The sequence below is a fragment of the Bacillus rossius genome, chromosome 15 (assembly GCF_032445375.1).
Source record: "Bacillus rossius redtenbacheri isolate Brsri chromosome 15, Brsri_v3, whole genome shotgun sequence".
Lineage (NCBI taxonomy): Eukaryota > Metazoa > Arthropoda > Insecta > Phasmatodea > Bacillidae > Bacillus > Bacillus rossius.
In genome coordinates this window covers 1,264,133-1,281,955 of record NC_086342.1, presented here as the reverse complement: position 1 = coordinate 1,281,955, position 17,823 = coordinate 1,264,133, and the positions used below count along the sequence as shown (strand labels likewise).

Genomic DNA, 17,823 nt, shown 5'->3' with positions numbered 1-17,823 from the left:
ATAGCTTCAATCTCTCAGCGCTTCATCGCCCATGGCTTCAATCTTTCAGCGCTTCATCGTCCATAGGCTTCCACTCTCAGCGCTTCATCGCCCGATACTGCATCGCCATAGCTTCATCTCTCAGCGCTTCATCGTCCATGGCTTCCTCTCTCAGCGCTTCATCGTCTATGGCTTCAATCTCTCAGCGCTTCATCGTCCATGGCTTCAATCTCTCTGCGCTTCATCGTCTATGGCTTCAATCTCTCAGCGCTTCAATGTCTATGGCTTCAATCTTTCAGCGCTTCATCGTCCATGGCTTCCACTCTCAGCGCTTCATCGCCCATGGCTTCAATCTCTCTGCGCTTCATCGTCTATGGCTTCATATCTCAGCGCTTCATCGTCTATGGCTTGATATTTCAACGCTTCATCGTCCATAGCTTCATCGCCCGATACTTCATCGCCATGGCTTCCTCTCTCAGCGCTTCATCATCCATGGCTTCATACCCCTGACCTTCATCACCTGATGCTTCAACTCGCGATGCTTCATCGTCCAACGTTTCATACCCCGATGCTTCATACCCCTGACCATCATCTGATGTTTCAACTCACGACACTTCATCGCCCAACGCTTCATACCGTGTTGCTTCATCACTTGACGCTTCATACATACCCTGTTGCTTCATCACTTGACGCCTCATCGCCCGATTCTTATTCGTGGACATGCGGAACTGTCGTGTTTAGAGAAGACAGTTGAATTTCGCGGAAGTGTTTCGTCAATATATCTTTTGAAACAATGTAGCCCCTTACTATTCTTACTATTCCTGTGGTTGGTAGGACGATTTCTAAATAGGGCGTGCATGTTTACAGGATAATCACGAAACTGTGCCGCAGTTTAATTGGCTGCCCTCAGCGGTCGCAACCAATAAAGAAAGAAAAAAAAACAGAATAGGCATGAACACAGTGTTGCCAAGTCTATCAAGCAGTTACACTGTCCCTAATCATCGGGAAAAAGTGTTCCAACATAGTTTTAAAGCCAGTACCTTCTGACTCCCACGGCTGTATAGCACGCCCTTATCATGGCGTGGTTATTCTCAGCTGAACATCCTGTAATGCAGTAGCTACGTCCTTATGGGCCAAGTTACGCAACGAGCTTATTTCTATCAGAAATGTTCACGACATTGACCCGATGTAAGATTTCACATGACTAGCTGTCTGTTATAGCACTGTGGCATCGTCTGTGTTTCGTGATCGGTTGCGTTTATTTCACATACACGTCCACTGTCGGCACACCAATCACACACAGAAACTCTGCGCGGAAGCAAACGAGGTTGAATGGCCGAATACGGCAGTGGCTTCTCTCGCAGACGGCCGCCAATCACAAGGAAGAAACTGCTAGTGCTGACATACCTTGTTGCTTTATAGTGTGCGTCAGCGAAAAACATGAACCCTAATAATTAATTATGAATGTACATTTCATCATAACAATGATATTAAATCATTAATCGGTGACTCACCAAGGAGTGAGAAATTCGCACAACATTGTCATGGTGATTGTTGTATTTCGCGGGGAGAAAAAAAATAACTGCTGTTAAATTTTGACTTACTAAGTCCATTTAACGCTTGCAACAATTTTGGCTCTCCGCACTCGACTGGATAAATAAGACTTTTGATGTACCTCTGAACACGCGAGAGCAGATATCTCGGCACAAAGAAATTCCTCGTCTGACGCAACACTGATGTAGCGACGAGTCGCACACAGCGGGAACCACACATAACTAGAGACCGGAAAAATTCGTGGATTCATTTCGCGGTAGGCTAGACTACAAACTCGTTCACCTTCATTCTGAGTCAGTGATTGGACCACCGTTTACTTGAAGGACTCTAAGCCAGTGAAAAACCTTCAGCAAAAGAAGTATCAAATTACAAGCATCCCAGGTAACACGTGTCACGAGTCATTATCCAATGAGCAGGTGCAATTTGTCCTAGTACATAGAGGACCTTGGGAGTCTGTCCTAGAGGTCATTGAAATCGCGAATTTTTCCAGTCTCTACACATAACTTAGAACAGTCATAACTTAGAAACCTTGAAAAACTCCACGTAACTCAGAACTGTTATAAGTTAGAACGATCGTAACTTAGAAGATGATATCTTGTGTGTTTCTAAGTTATGTTTCTAAGTTGTGACAGCACCCCACACACAGCTAGTGTCTGCGAGCTGTCTTGGAGGCGGTAACTGTCCCACCGCGGCCTCACTTCGCCGACCAGGCCGAGCAAGCACAGTGTCTTCAACTGCTCTGTTGTGGGCGTCCGTCGCCAACGCCGCCGACGAGACCTCGAGGGCGACACAACCCGTCAAACTGTGACTGGGACTCGGCGACTCTGTGTGCTGCTGTGATAGAGCCGTGCGCCTGGGCGCGCGGGGAACGCAGCCCGCCCTGCAGAGAGCGAGTAGCGCGGGAACCTCGGCACTCTCCGGAGCCGCTCGGCCGTCCTCGTGTCCGGCGGGGAGCTGAGTTCCGGTTCCACGGGCCTCGGAAGCTTCTGGCGACTGGGTGTGAATGTGCCCAGGGTTTTCCCTGTGTCTATGCAGGTTTTACCTGGGCCCAACCTATCTCTAGTTATAGTCTAGATTTAAGAGTGAGGGGAGTTAGTCATGGCGCCAATCGCTGCCATGGCTGGCCAATCCCATCCTAGCACACGATGCATGCACCCTCTCCTTGCATGGCTAATCCCAGCATGACTAGGCGTATAGGCTTCGGCCTGAGACGCACCTAGGTCCCTCCCTAACCCGGACCCCTCCAAAATACACTTAGTTTTAGTTAGGTTAGGAAAAAAAAAAATCGGAGAAGCTTGCCCGGTGCGTATAAACAGTACCGCCGTCGGACGAGGCGAGACGGACATCGGGGAAGGAGGAGGCTACACTGCTCGAAGACACCGTCAACGCCCTCACGCCGGCAAAACACTCGCTGCCGTCACTTGCCTGAAAGAGTAACCAACCGGACTGAGAAATTTTCAGTGAGTCGCTCAAGTTTGTATCAACGTCAGAAACAGAGACAGAACTTTGTAGTAGAGTGTGTGGTAAGCAGTATTCAAGTTGAAGTAGCACAAGTGGTAAGGTACTGGAAGAAACAAGTTAATGCTGAGGGAGCGAAGTTATTACGCTATCACCGTCACGGTGTGACGTAGCGTGACGTGAATGACGTTTACTGAACTTGGACACTTTGTCACCTTACAGCATCTTGTGATACGGGTCTTCACTGCAATTGTTAGGGACCGGAAAAATTCGCAGGTTCAATGACCTGTAGGATGATTTCCATAGTTCTACGTACACTCGGTCAAATGCCACCCACACGTTGGCTGCTGTCTTGTGAGACGTTCCAGCGTAGCAGCCTGTGATACGATAAAGCTTTGGTTGGGTGTTTCTCATTGGCCTAGAGTCATCCAGGTGAGTTTTGAACAAATAGCAGAGGCAGCACTGAGGTATAACGATTTGTATTTTAGCCTATCGCGAAATGAATTCGCGAATTTTTCCGGCCTCTAGCAATTGTACATATGGCGAACAAGTGAGAGTTGCGGTGCGTGTGTTTTGGAGTCGCATCAGGGGTACATTGGCAAGCGTGACGCAAGCGAAGACCCGTGCAGAGACCCGCTAACACCTGGCGGCTCCCTGTAGCAGGGTGGCGACCAGACGGGAAACCAACTGCGAGGTGAAACAGACTTTGCCGGTCGAGTCTAGGCGGTCGGTCATCTCTGGGCCTCGCTGGACTGGCGGTAAGTCCCGTCAGCGGGTCCCAGGTGCTGTTACCGACAGCCTTGCTGCAGGCTCCTGTCGGGGAGCTGCTACTCCGGTGGGCGAAACAAGGCGGACGTTGCGGGAGAGGCCGCGCCAAAAAATACTGCAGATCGTTGTTAAACTAAAAGGAAAACAAAATCCGAGAAATACAGTATTATAAGTTTGATTCGGTTCTTTAATCAAATGAATTTTCGCAACACATTACTTGCTGATTGACTGAAGAACAGCGAGGCGTGTAAATCACGTCATCTCCGCCGCAGTAACTCCCACGGAGAAAATCTCTTGCTTGCTTCCCTGGAGCAGAGACCTTCTAAAATAAATTGTTTTCTCGGTCCACTGCTACAAACTGGTTTTAACGTAATCTTTGAATTATTTTGACGAGCAGCGGAAAGCTTGTAAATATATATTTTTTTTAATGTTTCATTTTGAACGTAATACTTTGTACATATTTGAGAATAATTTGCATAGTAATATTTGTTTTAATCCATACAGCCCGCAATGTTTTTGATGTTAATATTTACGAATGCAGCTTTGATAATTTTGAATACGATGCAGTGCAGGTATTTTGTTAATATTTAGATATTATATAGGTAAAGTAACTTTTTGAGGCTTTGGAAAGCACTACTTCTTGTTGAATAATTTTAGTATTTCCTGCCTCTACTTGTTGACAGCGTAGTTATACAAGCACTGCCCGCGTAACCAGAGCGTGCTGTATTGGGCTCAATGCAAAAGAGGCATTATAGAGTAGACGATTTATCGTTAAGGGTATTGTGAGATTTGTATTAAGGGTATTCCTTACGAGCATATTTCTAGTCTGTTCAGGAGTATTATTATTATTGCGCACTGTGTTTACCAGCATTTATTATTTGTAATTCTAAAGTGTTTACAATAAATGTGCATATTCAGACATTTAGTACTACTCACTGCCGCTAACCGAATCCTCTCTTGTTCATCACTTCCTGCCTTTTATGGTGGGGGGAGGTAACAATATGTTTGTCATATAAAAATTAACGTTTGTTTGTTTGTACCTTATATGTTTCTAAACCATCCACCCGATTACGATGAAACTTAGCACATTTAACCTTTGAAACACGAGAAGGGTTACTGTCTAGGTGAGATAACGTACAATAGGTAGCGCGCGAGTCGTATCGGGTAGTTACCAGTAAATATTTTATTACAGTTATTTTGTCTATGGTCCGAATAATAATGATGGCGCGCGAGTCGCATCCATGGAGGTGTTAGTCTATGGAGTGTCTGTTCTGAAGTTGAAGCCAACTTGTTAGCAATTGGATAGCAAAACATATCGTAACTCCATAAAGGCTAATGTATACATACAAAAATGAATGTTTGTTTGTTTGTCCCATTCAACCGATTGAGATGAAACTTTGGTGAGTTGTAATGCGCATGTCCGCGAAGGTTCCTGAGTTAGTACAACAATTTTACAATAGGTGGCGTGCGAATAGTTTTAACAAATGTGTGTATTTCATATTCTTAGTTTAGCGGCAGTTCGCGTGTTTTCGATGTATGAGTGTACACGCATGACATAATTTAATTTAATTTAATAAATAAAAAAGAAAGATCGAGAGAGATAGAGTGATAAAGAGAGATAGAGGGAAATAGAGGAATAGAGAAGGATGAAACGTTTGAGACAGCTGAGATCAAAAATAAACTTTCATAGTGTGACATGATTCAAAACATTTTTGAGGATATCTGTCAAAATATTTTCCCCCTACAACTCTATTGTCAAATATATTGGAGTCAAAGGCGTAATTCGGGGGAGGGGGGGGGGGTGGCAAAGGGTGGCAGTTTCCACCCCATTTTGAAATAAATATATGTCAATAATTTACAACTTACGTGATAAAAGATCAGGCAAAAAAAAAATCAATTAAAAGTGGGCACACTCTTGGGTTTTGTGTAGATGATAATCTACTTTACAAATGGTTTGGCTAGTAAATTAGGGCAAATAGAGAATGTTAGCTGTTATTGTGTGATTTGTGGTGAAAATAGTCTAAAAAAAAAAAGCTTTATTAAAAATATACTAACAGTTTACTGCTAGGCTCAGACTTGTCGCTCCATCAGGCAACACCGCCGCAGGGTGAGCTGCAACTGTACCGTCATCACAGCCACATGCGGGCCTCGAGGTCCGAGTGCAAGATCCGGGCATCGAACCACAGGCCCCCGGGTAGAGTTCCAGGCCGCGGATCGCCGCCCACTGCATCTATTTGTGGAAATAGATATTAGGTTTTAAGGGGCCCGCCTACCTGGTCACACACACGGTGTGCAGAGCTTCTGGAAAAACAACGCGATTTCAAAACTACTCAAGATATCCGAGTGGGGTATGTTTACGAAAAGCATTTAAGAGTTCGCTGAGGCCCGAAAAGTACTTTTAATTTTGGATCATGTTTTTAAAGTGTATTTCTAGAAGAGTTAAAATGGCTGAAACGCATGTTTTCAGAGTAATTTTTAGGTGTAAAAAAAGTGGTACAGATTCTTGAAAGCACTTAAGGGACTTGCATTACACCTTTATCTTCATTTCCCCGTAATATAAAAATACGGTCACCGCACAAATTTCACAGTTATCAATTGACGACGAGAAGACTGCGCGCCAGTTCAGAGCCTGGCGCTTAGAGGCGACACCGCGCTGGAAGCACCAGCGAGCGTCGCGCTTATCATCCCGCCTCACTAACACACACACACACACACCTGATGAGGCGGGCCCCTTAACGGTGATGTAGATAACGGATGTTTGGTGACCCTGAGGTGTTGCAGTCGGAACTCTCCACGCAGCGCCCCAGTCAGAGAGCTGACCCCGGCACGTGTCGCGACCAGAGCTGACCCGGCGCTTGGGCGCTTGTCGCCCCCAGGCCGCGCCGAGGTGCTCCGCAGGCCGGCTCATCGCTGACCCGGGGGTAGCGCTCCAGCGGGGGGGAGGCGAGTGTCACTGACTTCCGAGGCAAGTTCAAGGTTAGCTCCCCCCCCCCCCCCTGAACACAGCGCGCTCCACGCTCCACTCCCAGAGCCTGCATCACCCTCCCCCCCCCTCGCATCACCCTCCCCAGTCCTAACTGTGACACGGGAGTACTCGCTCTCGCGAACACACCGATACGATGTCGGCCTGAAATTATCGAGAGATCGGTCTGTTATAATACAAAAAAAAATTTACCGAAGCTTTACTCATTATAAAATTACTATTTAATTACACATTATATTGTGTTCTTGATATATATATATAAGTTTATATAAATTAATTACCTAATACGAGTTTAGCTTGATTTGTTCCTTCTGAAGCTTTCGTTCCACCATTCTATGTATTTTTTTTTAAATTTATTTATGGGTTATTACTTAAAAATATTTATTATTATCAAGTTCGATAGTAGGTATCGAAACATAATATCGATACAAAAAAACACTAACAATCAATAGCATATTATCGATATGTCGATGTGTCGTCATTCCTAATCACCAACTCCTCCATCGCCATGCCGCAAGCTATGGCGTCCCCTCCCACGCCAGGAAGGTCTATGTGTAACGGAAGAAGCAACTGAGAGGATTTAAATTTGAAATGAGAGCCGCTGGAGAAAGGAAACCCGACGACAAGAGATGAACCCCGAGCTAACCGACATCCCGCAGCGCAGTGCTGCGACCTGGCGGCCAGTCATCGATGCTGGGTGACTGAATGTGCCGGACCACGGAATGCCGGATTAAAACATTTTACAGTACGTGCATGCCCGTGAGGTCACGGCAGCGGGGCTGGACGTCGGGCTTATCTCAGACGCGGAGAAGCGACGAGTGGGGAGGGGGTACCCGGGAACACGCTCAGGCGTGTGGCAACGTCCGTCAAGTTTCTCACCACGGGTGGGAGGCAGGGTAAGAAGGCGAGACCATACTGAGGGATGTTTCCTTGATTTCTACCTAACATTTAAGAATGTCGGTGTGCAGAAGACAATGTTGTATTACATAGAAGGCGGGAGGGTTGCATAGACGCCATGTTTTCACTTGCACATTTATTCTGCAGTACACTGAGAGAAAGGTTTGTTTGCCTCAACAAAATATTTGTTTATATATGGCGAAATAAATCTGCTTTGTTAATTCAAACAAATATTTTGTAGTAGGAATGATTATGTTGACCCAACAAAATGATTTTGTCAACTCAAATGTATATTTGGTTAGATGTAACAAATCATTTTGTTACCGAGTTTGGTTAAGCTAACAAAAGATTTTGTTCCGCCAAGTAAATATTTATTTCGCCATATATAAACAAACATTTGTTTGATTAAAACAAACCTTTTTCTCTGTGTATGCGTGTATATAAGTTAAGAGTTACGTAGACGTCTTTCAGTCTTTACCAAAAAAATTGTTGTGGTTCTCAGTATTCGAACTATATACGCTTGATTGGAGTAACGAGTGCTTGTTAAACGGTGTGTATTCTTCTTTCTGAAGTTACACTTTATCATGAACTAGCTGTTCGCGAGGACAGAATAATTCACACAATTTATTTTGATAGAAAAGACATAGTTCCTACTAGACAAAAACAGCATTTTTTTTTTTTTTTTAGACCAACATCTCATACCTCCGCGTTTGCGAGATTCCGGGCCTATGGGGTGTAAAATGCGTAAGTTTGATTTTAAGGGGAAAAAAATGCATATTTCAGAATCTACTAGATTTAAGGGTAAGATATTAAGAATGAACATCTACCATAACTTTAAAGAGTTACGAATTGTATTTTTTTTTTTTCAATTTTCTGGAATGCGACTTTTAAAGGTGTGAAAAGGCGGTAAGTTCTCCGTAGCCACTAAAACTGAGTGTGAGCAATAAATAACTCAAATAAATCAATTACTTAGGATACTTTTACCATTTTACTAAAGTCGACCCCACATGCAGTGAAACGGGAATATGTTAGTTTTGATATTAATAAATTCTATAGGGCCTATCGATGTAAGTTTAGCTGGAGGTAATAAACGGAAAAAACTGATGTGTACATTGTATTTTTTCACAGTATGTTTTTTAACTTTACCATTTTTCTATTTTAGACCGCAAAGGTTAAGCAAAGTCGGTAAGTTTGGTTTTATTACAAACGCAATATCTCTGAAGCATCAACCTGGATGTAAGTAAGCTATGCGGTATGATTTATAAACATGTAAAATCTACCAACTCTATTTTACTTCTTCCTGAAAATCTACTTCTTAAGGGGCGACAGATTGTAAAAATGATTTTAAAATTAATAAATAATATTTCTGGTTAGTTCAAACTTAATTTAAGATTTAAGGTATTGGTAATTACTTATAAACATAACTTAAACTACCTTCTCTTATTCAACATTCTCAGAAACACTACCTCTTAAGTTGTAAAAGAGGTGGCTATTAAAAAATTGTTTTGAAATCCACTAAATCTATATTGGAAAATACATTTAAATACAACATAGATTTTTGAGATAGGTAAAAAATTTTTAAATGTTGTTTAAGTAACACTAAGTATTACAAAAATCAACTAATATGATAGATAAGAAATTTGATAACTGTAAATTTCATATAAAGATGCAATTTTTCAAAAATATTAAAATAATTTATCAGTAATAAGGTAAAATTATTTAACTTTTCTAAGCCTAGATATAACAAAAAAAAAATGAGAGTGTAGATGTATACTATGGCATAACCTTAAATTAAATTAAATAGGCGCGTGTTTCACAATATTTTTTTTAATTGGTTGCCTCATAAAATGGAAAGGAGGTAAGTGTAATTTCATCAAAGTAAAATATGGGCTATCCTCCAACTCACTAAAACGGTAATTTTAAAATCAGATAATCTATAAAAGAAATTTAAAAAAATTGTTTATGCTTAACCACTTTATATAATATCATTTTTCAAAGTTTTTTGTAATTAATTCAATATTTCAAACGTCTGGCAGTTTAACGCATCTATTTTTTTCGTAAAAATGAATGGAATTTATTACGCGTTTTTTATTCTTAAAATGGTGCAATATCAGCAATACCCTTATATCAGCAATGCCCTTATACCAGCATTACCTTTATATCAGCAATACCCTTAAACTGCGCGAGCGAATCCGCGGGTTGATAGCTAGTACTAAATAAATCCGTGTGTCATTATTTAAAATAGCCTGAATTTCCAAATAATGGCATAAGAGATTTTTTTTTAGTAAAGTCCTTACTTAAAGAAAGACTCGCACACAAATTTTAACGTTATATTTGTTTTAAAAAAGGTGGTTGTCTGTCTGTAAAGTCGGTTTACGGATGATAATTTTACGTGATAATGTCATATCAAATTTTTTAAATTGCTGCTTTTAAAAAGCCCGCCTTAACAAGTGTTCGATATAATAGAAGATTTTCTCGCACGGTGGTTGGCCGGTTCTTGCATGCTCGGCGCAGGCGGAACGTGACAATGAGTCATGCTTTTTCGTGCGTGCAGCCGGCGTTCATCGATTTGTAAGACGTTATCACGTCAAAAATTGATCTGCTTACAGGAAACAAGCAGACTCCTGGTCGGCACCGAGAGAAGGCAGGACGTCACCGGCAGCCCCGCGGCATGCCAACGAGCGGGCCCCCGGGGGCAGTGACCGGGGGCAGTGGCCTGGGTTCCGGTCCAGCGGCGCGGAGGCCACTGTTCCCCGCGCGGCAGCTACTCTACTGCGTGCTGCGACCCAACACTTGTCGCTCAACTACGCACGACACCTTCAAGTCACAACACACACTTTTTAACTTAAAAAAAAAATTAGTTGTCTGTAAAGTCAGTTTACGGACGATAATTTTACGTGACGTCATAACAAAACAATTGATGACATGATTGCATACTTTTATGAATAAAATAGAATCATTTTTTATTGAATTATCACTATTTCGTATGGATAGAAAGAAGGAGTGAAATGAAATCTACAATTTGATTGATAAATTTACTTTTATTTGCACTCTATAATTCAAATATGTTTATTACATTAACGAACATATTATTTTAACAATAACATTTATACATGTTTACTATTTAACTTCTTCCAATCTATGTCATTCTGTTAAGGGTAGGACGATGATAGGAAAAGTAAGAAACGAATGGGAATGTTTCAATTTTAATGTGCCTCGAAAAAGTTAAATCGATGGTTGTTCCAATCTAGTGAAAGAGAGATAGATGCGGCGCAAGCGTACAATGAGCGTAACGGGACACAGCGTGACGGGACAATGTGCGTACGGGACACTTTTTCGTGCGTGCAGCCGGCGTTCATCGATTTATTAGACGTTGTCACGTCAAAAAGTTGTAACGGGAAGAATTTTTCTTGCCACTAAATATTTACTATCTTCGAAAGAGTATCGCGATGGGAGCACGCACTGTTAGAAATTACAGAAAATTCACGGACTTCTTCGACGAAGAATCAATCTCAAATAAACGAAGTGGTCTTCGGAATGTCAGATAGCTGGATCTTCGTAGAGAACACTCCTGATCCCGACTTATAGTTGAGTGTTTCGCTGTGGACATGGTAAACACACTCGTGGAAGGGAAAAAAAAAATACTTTTTGCTGTGTATTCAACAAGATTCTGAATGTTTTGTTGACATAATAACATTTTCATTGTTGAGTTATGTCCGAAATACGTTAACACAGTCCCGAAAATTTTCGCAGATAACAGTAATTATATGAAGATCCCTGAATAATTTGTAACCAACGTTCTTAGTAAATCTGAATTAAAAAACCAACAGTCACAACTACACATTTCGCCACTTCTGTATTCACAGAAAACCTGCATCTCGAGCAACTGGAAGTTTTGACTTGTCCAGCTCCAGATTTTCCGTGACGTTGAAGCAATGCAGTGACGAACTAAAGGAGACACGCTGTTACTGACTAATGTTCCCATTTATCATTCATGTCAGGTGAACGTGGAGGCCAGCGAAAAAGAGCTCTGTCGTCTCGACCATTACAACCAATCCAACGGTCAGGGACTTGGACGTTCAACCACTCTCGTACAAAGAGATATCGATGTTGAAGGGCTCCGACCTTTTTAACCAAACAAAGTTTACAGATTGGCCCTTTACTAATTGAGGAAAGAGACCATTTTTTTAACGTAGGTGGTGCTGCAAGCGAGAAAACATCAGAGCAGTAATCGCTCATGCGCTCTAGTTGTGACCTTGAACAAACACACTACAGCGCTTACAGTTGATATTATTAAATTTTATAATTGTGACATTCTTCAAGGACACGCTTTATAATGTATGTAGCTAAGTTTTGAATACAAATATAAATGATATAGGTCTGTCTAACACTTAACTGGTATTGAGGTAGCCTTGCCTAGCGGAGGACTAGCCTCGCCTGGCGGAGGTCTAGCCTCGCGTGGCGGAGGTCTAGCCTCGCGTGGCGGAGGTCTAGCCTCGCGTGGCGGAGGTCTAGCCTCGCGTGGCGGAGGTCTAGCCTCGCCTGGCGCAGGTCTAGCCTCGCGTGGCGGAGGTCTAGCCTCGCGTGGCGGAGGTCTAGCCTCGCGTGGCGGAGGTCTAGCCTCGCGTGGCGGAGGTCTAGCCTCGCGTGGCGGAGGTCTAGCCTCGCGTGGCGGAGGTCTAGCCTCGCGTGGCGGAGGTCTAGCCTCGCCTGGCGGAGGACTAGCCTCGCGTGGCGGAGGTCTAGCCTCGCGTGGCGGAGGTCTAGCCTCGCCTGGCGGAGGTCTAGCCTCGCCTGGCGGAGGACTAGCCTCGCCTGGCGCAGGTCTAGCCTCGCCTGGCGGAGGTCTAGCCTCGCCTGGCGGAGGTCTAGCCTCGCCTGGCGGAGGTCTAGCCTCGCGTGGCGGAGGTCTAGCCTCGCGTGGCGGAGGTCTAGCCTCGCGTGGCGGAGGTCTAGCCTCGCGTGGCGGAGGTCTAGCCTCGCGTGGCGGAGGTCTAGCCTCGCGTGGCGGAGGTCTAGCCTCGCGTGGCGGAGGTCTAGCCTCGCGTGGCGGAGGTCTAGCCTCGCCTGGCGGAGGTCTAGCCTCGCGTGGCGGAGGTCTAGCCTCGCGTGGCGGAGGTCTAGCCTCGCGTGGCGGAGGTCTAGCCTCGCCTGGCGGAGGTCTAGCCTCGCGTGGCGGAGGTCTAGCCTCGCGTGGCGGAGGTCTAGCCTCGCCTGGCGGAGGTCTAGCCTCGCCTGGCGGAGGTCTAGCCTCGCCTGGCGGAGGTCTAGCCTCGCCTGGCGGAGGTCTAGCCTCGCCTGGCGGAGGTCTAGCCTCGCGTGGCGGAGGTCTAGCCTCGCGTGGCGGAGGTCTAGCCTCGCCTGGCGGAGGTCTAGCCTCGCGTGGCGGAGGTCTAGCCTCGCCTGGCGGAGGTCTAGCCTCGCCTGGCGGAGGTCTAGCCTCGCGTGGCGGAGGTCTAGCCTCGCGTGGCGGAGGTCTAGCCTCGCCTGGCGGAGGTCTAGCCTCGCGTGGCGGAGGTCTAGCCTCGCGTGGCGGAGGTCTAGCCTCGCGTGGCGGAGGTCTAGCCTCGCCTGGCGGAGGTCTAGCCTCGCGTGGCGGAGGTCTAGCCTCGCGTGGCGGAGGTCTAGCCTCGCGTGGCGGAGGTCTAGCCTCGCGTGGCGGAGGTCTAGCCTCGCCTGGCGGAGGTCTAGCCTCGCGTGGCGGAGGTCTAGCCTCGCGTGGCGGAGGTCTAGCCTCGCGTGGCGGAGGTCTAGCCTCGCCTGGCGGAGGTCTAGCCTCGCGTGGCGGAGGTCTAGCCTCGCGTGGCGGAGGTCTAGCCTCGCCTGGCGGAGGTCTAGCCTCGCGTGGCGGAGGTCTAGCCTCGCCTGGCGGAGGTCTAGCCTCGCGTGGCGGAGGTATAGCCTCGCCTGGCGCAGGTCTAGCCTCGCCTGGCGGAGGTCTAGCCTCGCCTGGCGGAGGTCTAGCCTCGCCTGGCGGAGGTCTAGCCTCGCCTGGCGGAGGTCTAGCCTCGCCTGGCGGAGGTCTAGCCTCGCGTGGCGGAGGTCTAGCCTCGCCTGGCGGAGGTCTAGCCTCGCCTGGCGGAGGTCTAGCCTCGCGTGGCGGAGGTCTAGCCTCGCGTGGCGGAGGTCTAGCCTCGCCTGGCGGAGGTCTAGCCTCGCCTGGCGGAGGTCTAGCCTCGCCTGGCGGAGGTCTAGCCTCGCGTGGCGGAGGTCTAGCCTCGCCTGGCGGAGGTCTAGCCTCTCCTGGCGGAGGTCTAGCCTCGCGTGGCGGAGGTCTAGCCTCGCGTGGCGGAGGTCTAGCCTCGCCTGGCGGAGGTCTAGCCTCGCCTGGCGGAGGTCTAGCCTCGCCTGGCGCAGGTCTAGCCTCGCCTGGCGGAGGTCTAGCCTCGCCTGGCGGAGGTCTAGCCTCGCCTGGCGGAGGTCTAGCCTCGCCTGGCGGAGGTCTAGCCACGCCTGGCGGAGGTCTAGCCTCGCGTGGCGGAGGTCTAGCCTCGCCCGGCGAAGGTCGCTGACGTGGTATACGCCGTGTTGTCGTCGCACAGAGGACACCAGCGCGGTGACCGCAGGGAGGGGCGGGAACCAGGCCTCGCTTTAAAGACCTTGGAGGCCCGGGCGAGTGTCCCGCGCGGTGCCGGGGTCGTTGCTTCTCGCTGACCGCGGGTTGTCGACCCGCGCCTGGTCCCGCGGCCAAGCCACGCACGCCCCACGACGTGTGTTTAATAACACTCCCCTCCTCCTCCTCATCCTCCGGCCCGGGAGAGGGGATCCCCCCACTCCCCGCCCCACCCCACCGGCAATCTGCCGGTCCTTGAACCCGCGAAACATCCTCCAGCGCTGGCGGCGGTGCTGGTGGTGTTGGGGGGGGGGGGGGGGGGAGAGATTGCAACACGTGTTCTCATCTGACCGCGGTCGACGCGCCGCGGGGAAAAGGCCAATTAAAAAAAAAAAAAAAAACAACCGACGGAAATCTATACGTGAATGAACCCCCTTGTATCGAGTTCGCGCCCTCGCACTCCAGTGCCCGAGGCTGCTACACTCTCAAACATTCTCACCTTCACGCTGGTTTTGCGAATTGTCCAAGGAATCTTCGTGAATCCACGGGCACTAAGTTCACTTACTTTTGAGCAGGAACCAACAAGAATAACCTCGGTGTATGTACAAGCAGAATAATTAAAAAAAAAAAAAAAAAAAACTGGTTAAGACTCACGCAAAAAAAAAAAAACACACGTATTTCTATCACGCGTGTGTTTGTATTGTCTATGGCCTGAACAGAACTCTGGAAGTCGGATATTCGGCGTAGTTTCCACACGGAGGATCAAATTATTTGAAATTACGAAGAATCCTTCGCTTAGTCGAGGTGCACTGTTCGTAGCCAACACGCTCCAGGCAAGCCGACCACTGCGCCCGCGAGTCACAGCTGGTGAGCTGTGGACAGGTCTGGTCTTCTGGCTGCTGTGCGCACGGGGACACTCGACACATGAGGCGGCGACCACCAAAAGGACGGGTCCTGAATAGGAACGCTACATCAAACAAGACACGCAGGCTAGGCTGTATCACTCCAGGGAAGTAGCCAGGGGTCCGGACCTATCCATTCAGGATTTAGAACAATAAAAAAAAAAGCAAAGACAGAAAGAGAAAATAACAACCTAGCTGCATGTGTGTCACAGAGAGATTATTGTAATCCCTAGTCTTTCCTCCCCCTCGCGGCCCGCCATGCCTCACACAGCTTCACACATAGAAGCGGCAGGAGTTCCTTTTAATGTCGGTTCGTTTACGTGTTACTGTAAGCATGTTCGTCATAAAAAAACTGGACATGTGTGTAAACGTCGGTGTTCTAAAAGGCTACTATTTCCTTAGATTTCGACGTAATAATCAATTTTCTTTAAACAAAATTCAATAATATAGAAAACATAATGGTTGTACGGGACCCCCTCCTTCACAAATGCCTGGCTACGCCACTGGTCGCTCAAACTGGATATCCGGGTTTTTTTATAGGTTTTTTTAGGTCATTTAGGGGAATATTCACCCACCACGTGAGTGTTTTAGGTATCTGCGGGATACACACATAAATTAGAAATACACAACTTAGAACAGTCAGAACATAGAATCTCCAAAAAAAAAAACACATAACTTATAACTGTCATGAGTTAGAGCGATCATAACTCAGAAAGCACAACACCGAACCACACAACTAAGAAACATCGAAACTCAGAAAATCATAACATACAGAGTGAGCACAAAAGAAGTATACAAAATCAAAAATTCATAAAATCTAAACAGTACAACATACAGGCTTCGAACCTTATATAGTTCATAGAGAATCTCTGGAAGTTTTTTTTAACATATTAAAGGGATTCGATGTGTGCTCCTCTTGTCACACGGCAAACGTCGAGACGATATTTGAACTCATCCCACACCCTGCACAACATGTCGGTAGTGATGGACTCTGCCGCAACTGCAATTCGCTGTCTTAGCTATGGAAAGGATTGCGGTAGGGGCGGGACAAACACCATGTCTTTGATGTAACCCCACAAGAAAAATCACAAGGGGTTAGGTCTGGTGATCTTGGTGGCCACCTGCACCACACGTCATCACCAGCACCTGCTCGACCGAGCCATCGCCCAGGCAGATGTGTGTCGAGGTGTTCCCGTCGTACAGCCAGGTGGAAGTGTGGAGGTGCACCATCTTGTTGAAAGATAAAGTTGTCGGAGTCGTCTTGCAATTGAGGCAGCAACCACAAAGAAAGCATGTCGAGGTACGTAGTGCCTGTGACAGTCTTCTCCAAGAAAAATAAGGGGCCGTAAATCTTCTCCCTCGACACTGGTGAATCTCAATCATGTGCGATGGTTTCATGGGGGTGTTGTGTTCCCCAATCACAAACATTGTGACGATTAACTCTACCGTTTGTGTGAAATGTTGCTTCATCGCTAAAAAAATTACCTCTTTGATAGGTTTTTCGTCATTCTCCATTCTTGCCAACATTTCGATGCAGAATTCCGATCGTGCTGCATAATCGGTGGGAGTGAGTGCCTGAACCATCTGAAATCTGTAAGGTTTCATGCGCAAGCATTTACGAAAGATTTTGGAAATTTTTGTTTGTGGGATCTGCAGCTCATGACTTTCGCAACGTGTTGATTTTTGTGGGCTTCGGAGGAATGCAGCTCGAACACGATCCACAGCTTGCTCTGGCGCAGGAGGGCGACCAGGACTCTTGCCTTTGCAAATGCAGCCGTTCTCTTCAAAGTTTTTGTACCAGGTTGATATGGATACTCTAGTGGGTGGTTCTTGACGAAAGTGTGTGCGAAACGCTCGTTGCACAGCCGTTACACACCCCGTTTTTGCTAACTGCAGGACACACCAGCTCTTCTGTTGCGATGTAGGGGCCATTTTCTACGCTAGTACTGTCTGGCGGCGGCAGTCTGCAAAAAATGAAGTGCGTCTTTACGTCAAAAAAACTTCCAGAGATTCTCTATGAACTATATAAGGTTTGAAGCTCGTATGTTGTACCGTTTAGATTTTATGAATTTTTTATTTTGTATACTTCTTTTGTGCTCACCCTGTATAACTAATCATAACTTGAAAAACACGTAACGTAGAAACACACAACGCCGATCCACGTAACTTATAATCCTCATAATTTAGAACAGGCATAACTTATCAAAATTCTATCTTGTGTGTTTCTTTGTTATGAGAGCAACCCGGTGACTGCCTACCATGAAGATGGCGACTGCGATGTCGACCGAAACTCGTGAAATGTTCGCCCAAGACGCAGCTCGGACCCGCACGCCAGACAACATGAGACACTGGTCAGGGAACCACGAGGCAGTGAGCAGACTCCAGCGCCGCTAGCAGCTGGCATTCACGACATCACGACATTCCCAGCTGTACACGACCTCGCAGTCCCTGGGCGTGCTTTAAAGGGAAGCCTAAAATGCACATCAAGTTCTGTCCCTGCCCGAACACGCCCCAATATTCACCTTCGGCCAACCTCGGGTTTATTTATATATATTTATATTTCTCTGTTTATTTTAATGTAGCTATACTAACCTAACTAACCGTCCATAGTGTTCTAAAGTGTTTTAATGTAGATAACATAACCAACCACTTTTAATATTTGAATTCATTTTTACTGCGCAAAAATAAAACAAATCCCGAGGTTGGCCGAAGGTGAATATTCGAGCGTG

The 17,823-nt window shown here is 46.5% G+C and overlaps 1 protein-coding gene across 1 annotated transcript; it reads right to left on the bottom strand.

The window, feature by feature from the left end:
* Positions 1-12,055: 12,055 nt before the first annotated feature.
* On the bottom strand, positions 12,056-16,324 carry LOC134539611 (flagellar attachment zone protein 1-like). Its single transcript, XM_063381787.1, has 3 exons — positions 16,216-16,324; positions 15,003-15,159; positions 12,056-14,147 (listed from the first exon to the last, which is right to left on the bottom strand). The coding sequence occupies exons 1-3, from the start codon at positions 16,322-16,324 to the stop codon at positions 12,056-12,058; spliced, it is 2,358 nt and encodes a 785-aa protein (XP_063237857.1).
* Between the last annotated feature and the right edge of the window lie 1,499 nt (positions 16,325-17,823).

What these genes read in the sequence shown, in the direction of transcription:
- LOC134539611 (XM_063381787.1), bottom strand. Translation starts at nt 16,324, where the DNA reads ATGGTGCACCTCCACACTTCCACCTGGCTGTACGACGGGAACACCTCG. An exon ending in GGTGATGACGTGTGGTGCAG is followed by an intron (nt 15,160 to 16,215) that starts GTGGCCACCAAG and finishes TGTTTGATGTAG; the next exon opens with CGTTCCTATTCAGGACCCGT. An exon ending in GAGCGTGTTGGCTACGAACA is followed by an intron (nt 14,148 to 15,002) that starts GTGCACCTCGAC and finishes ATACCACGTCAG; the next exon opens with CGACCTTCGCCGGGCGAGGC.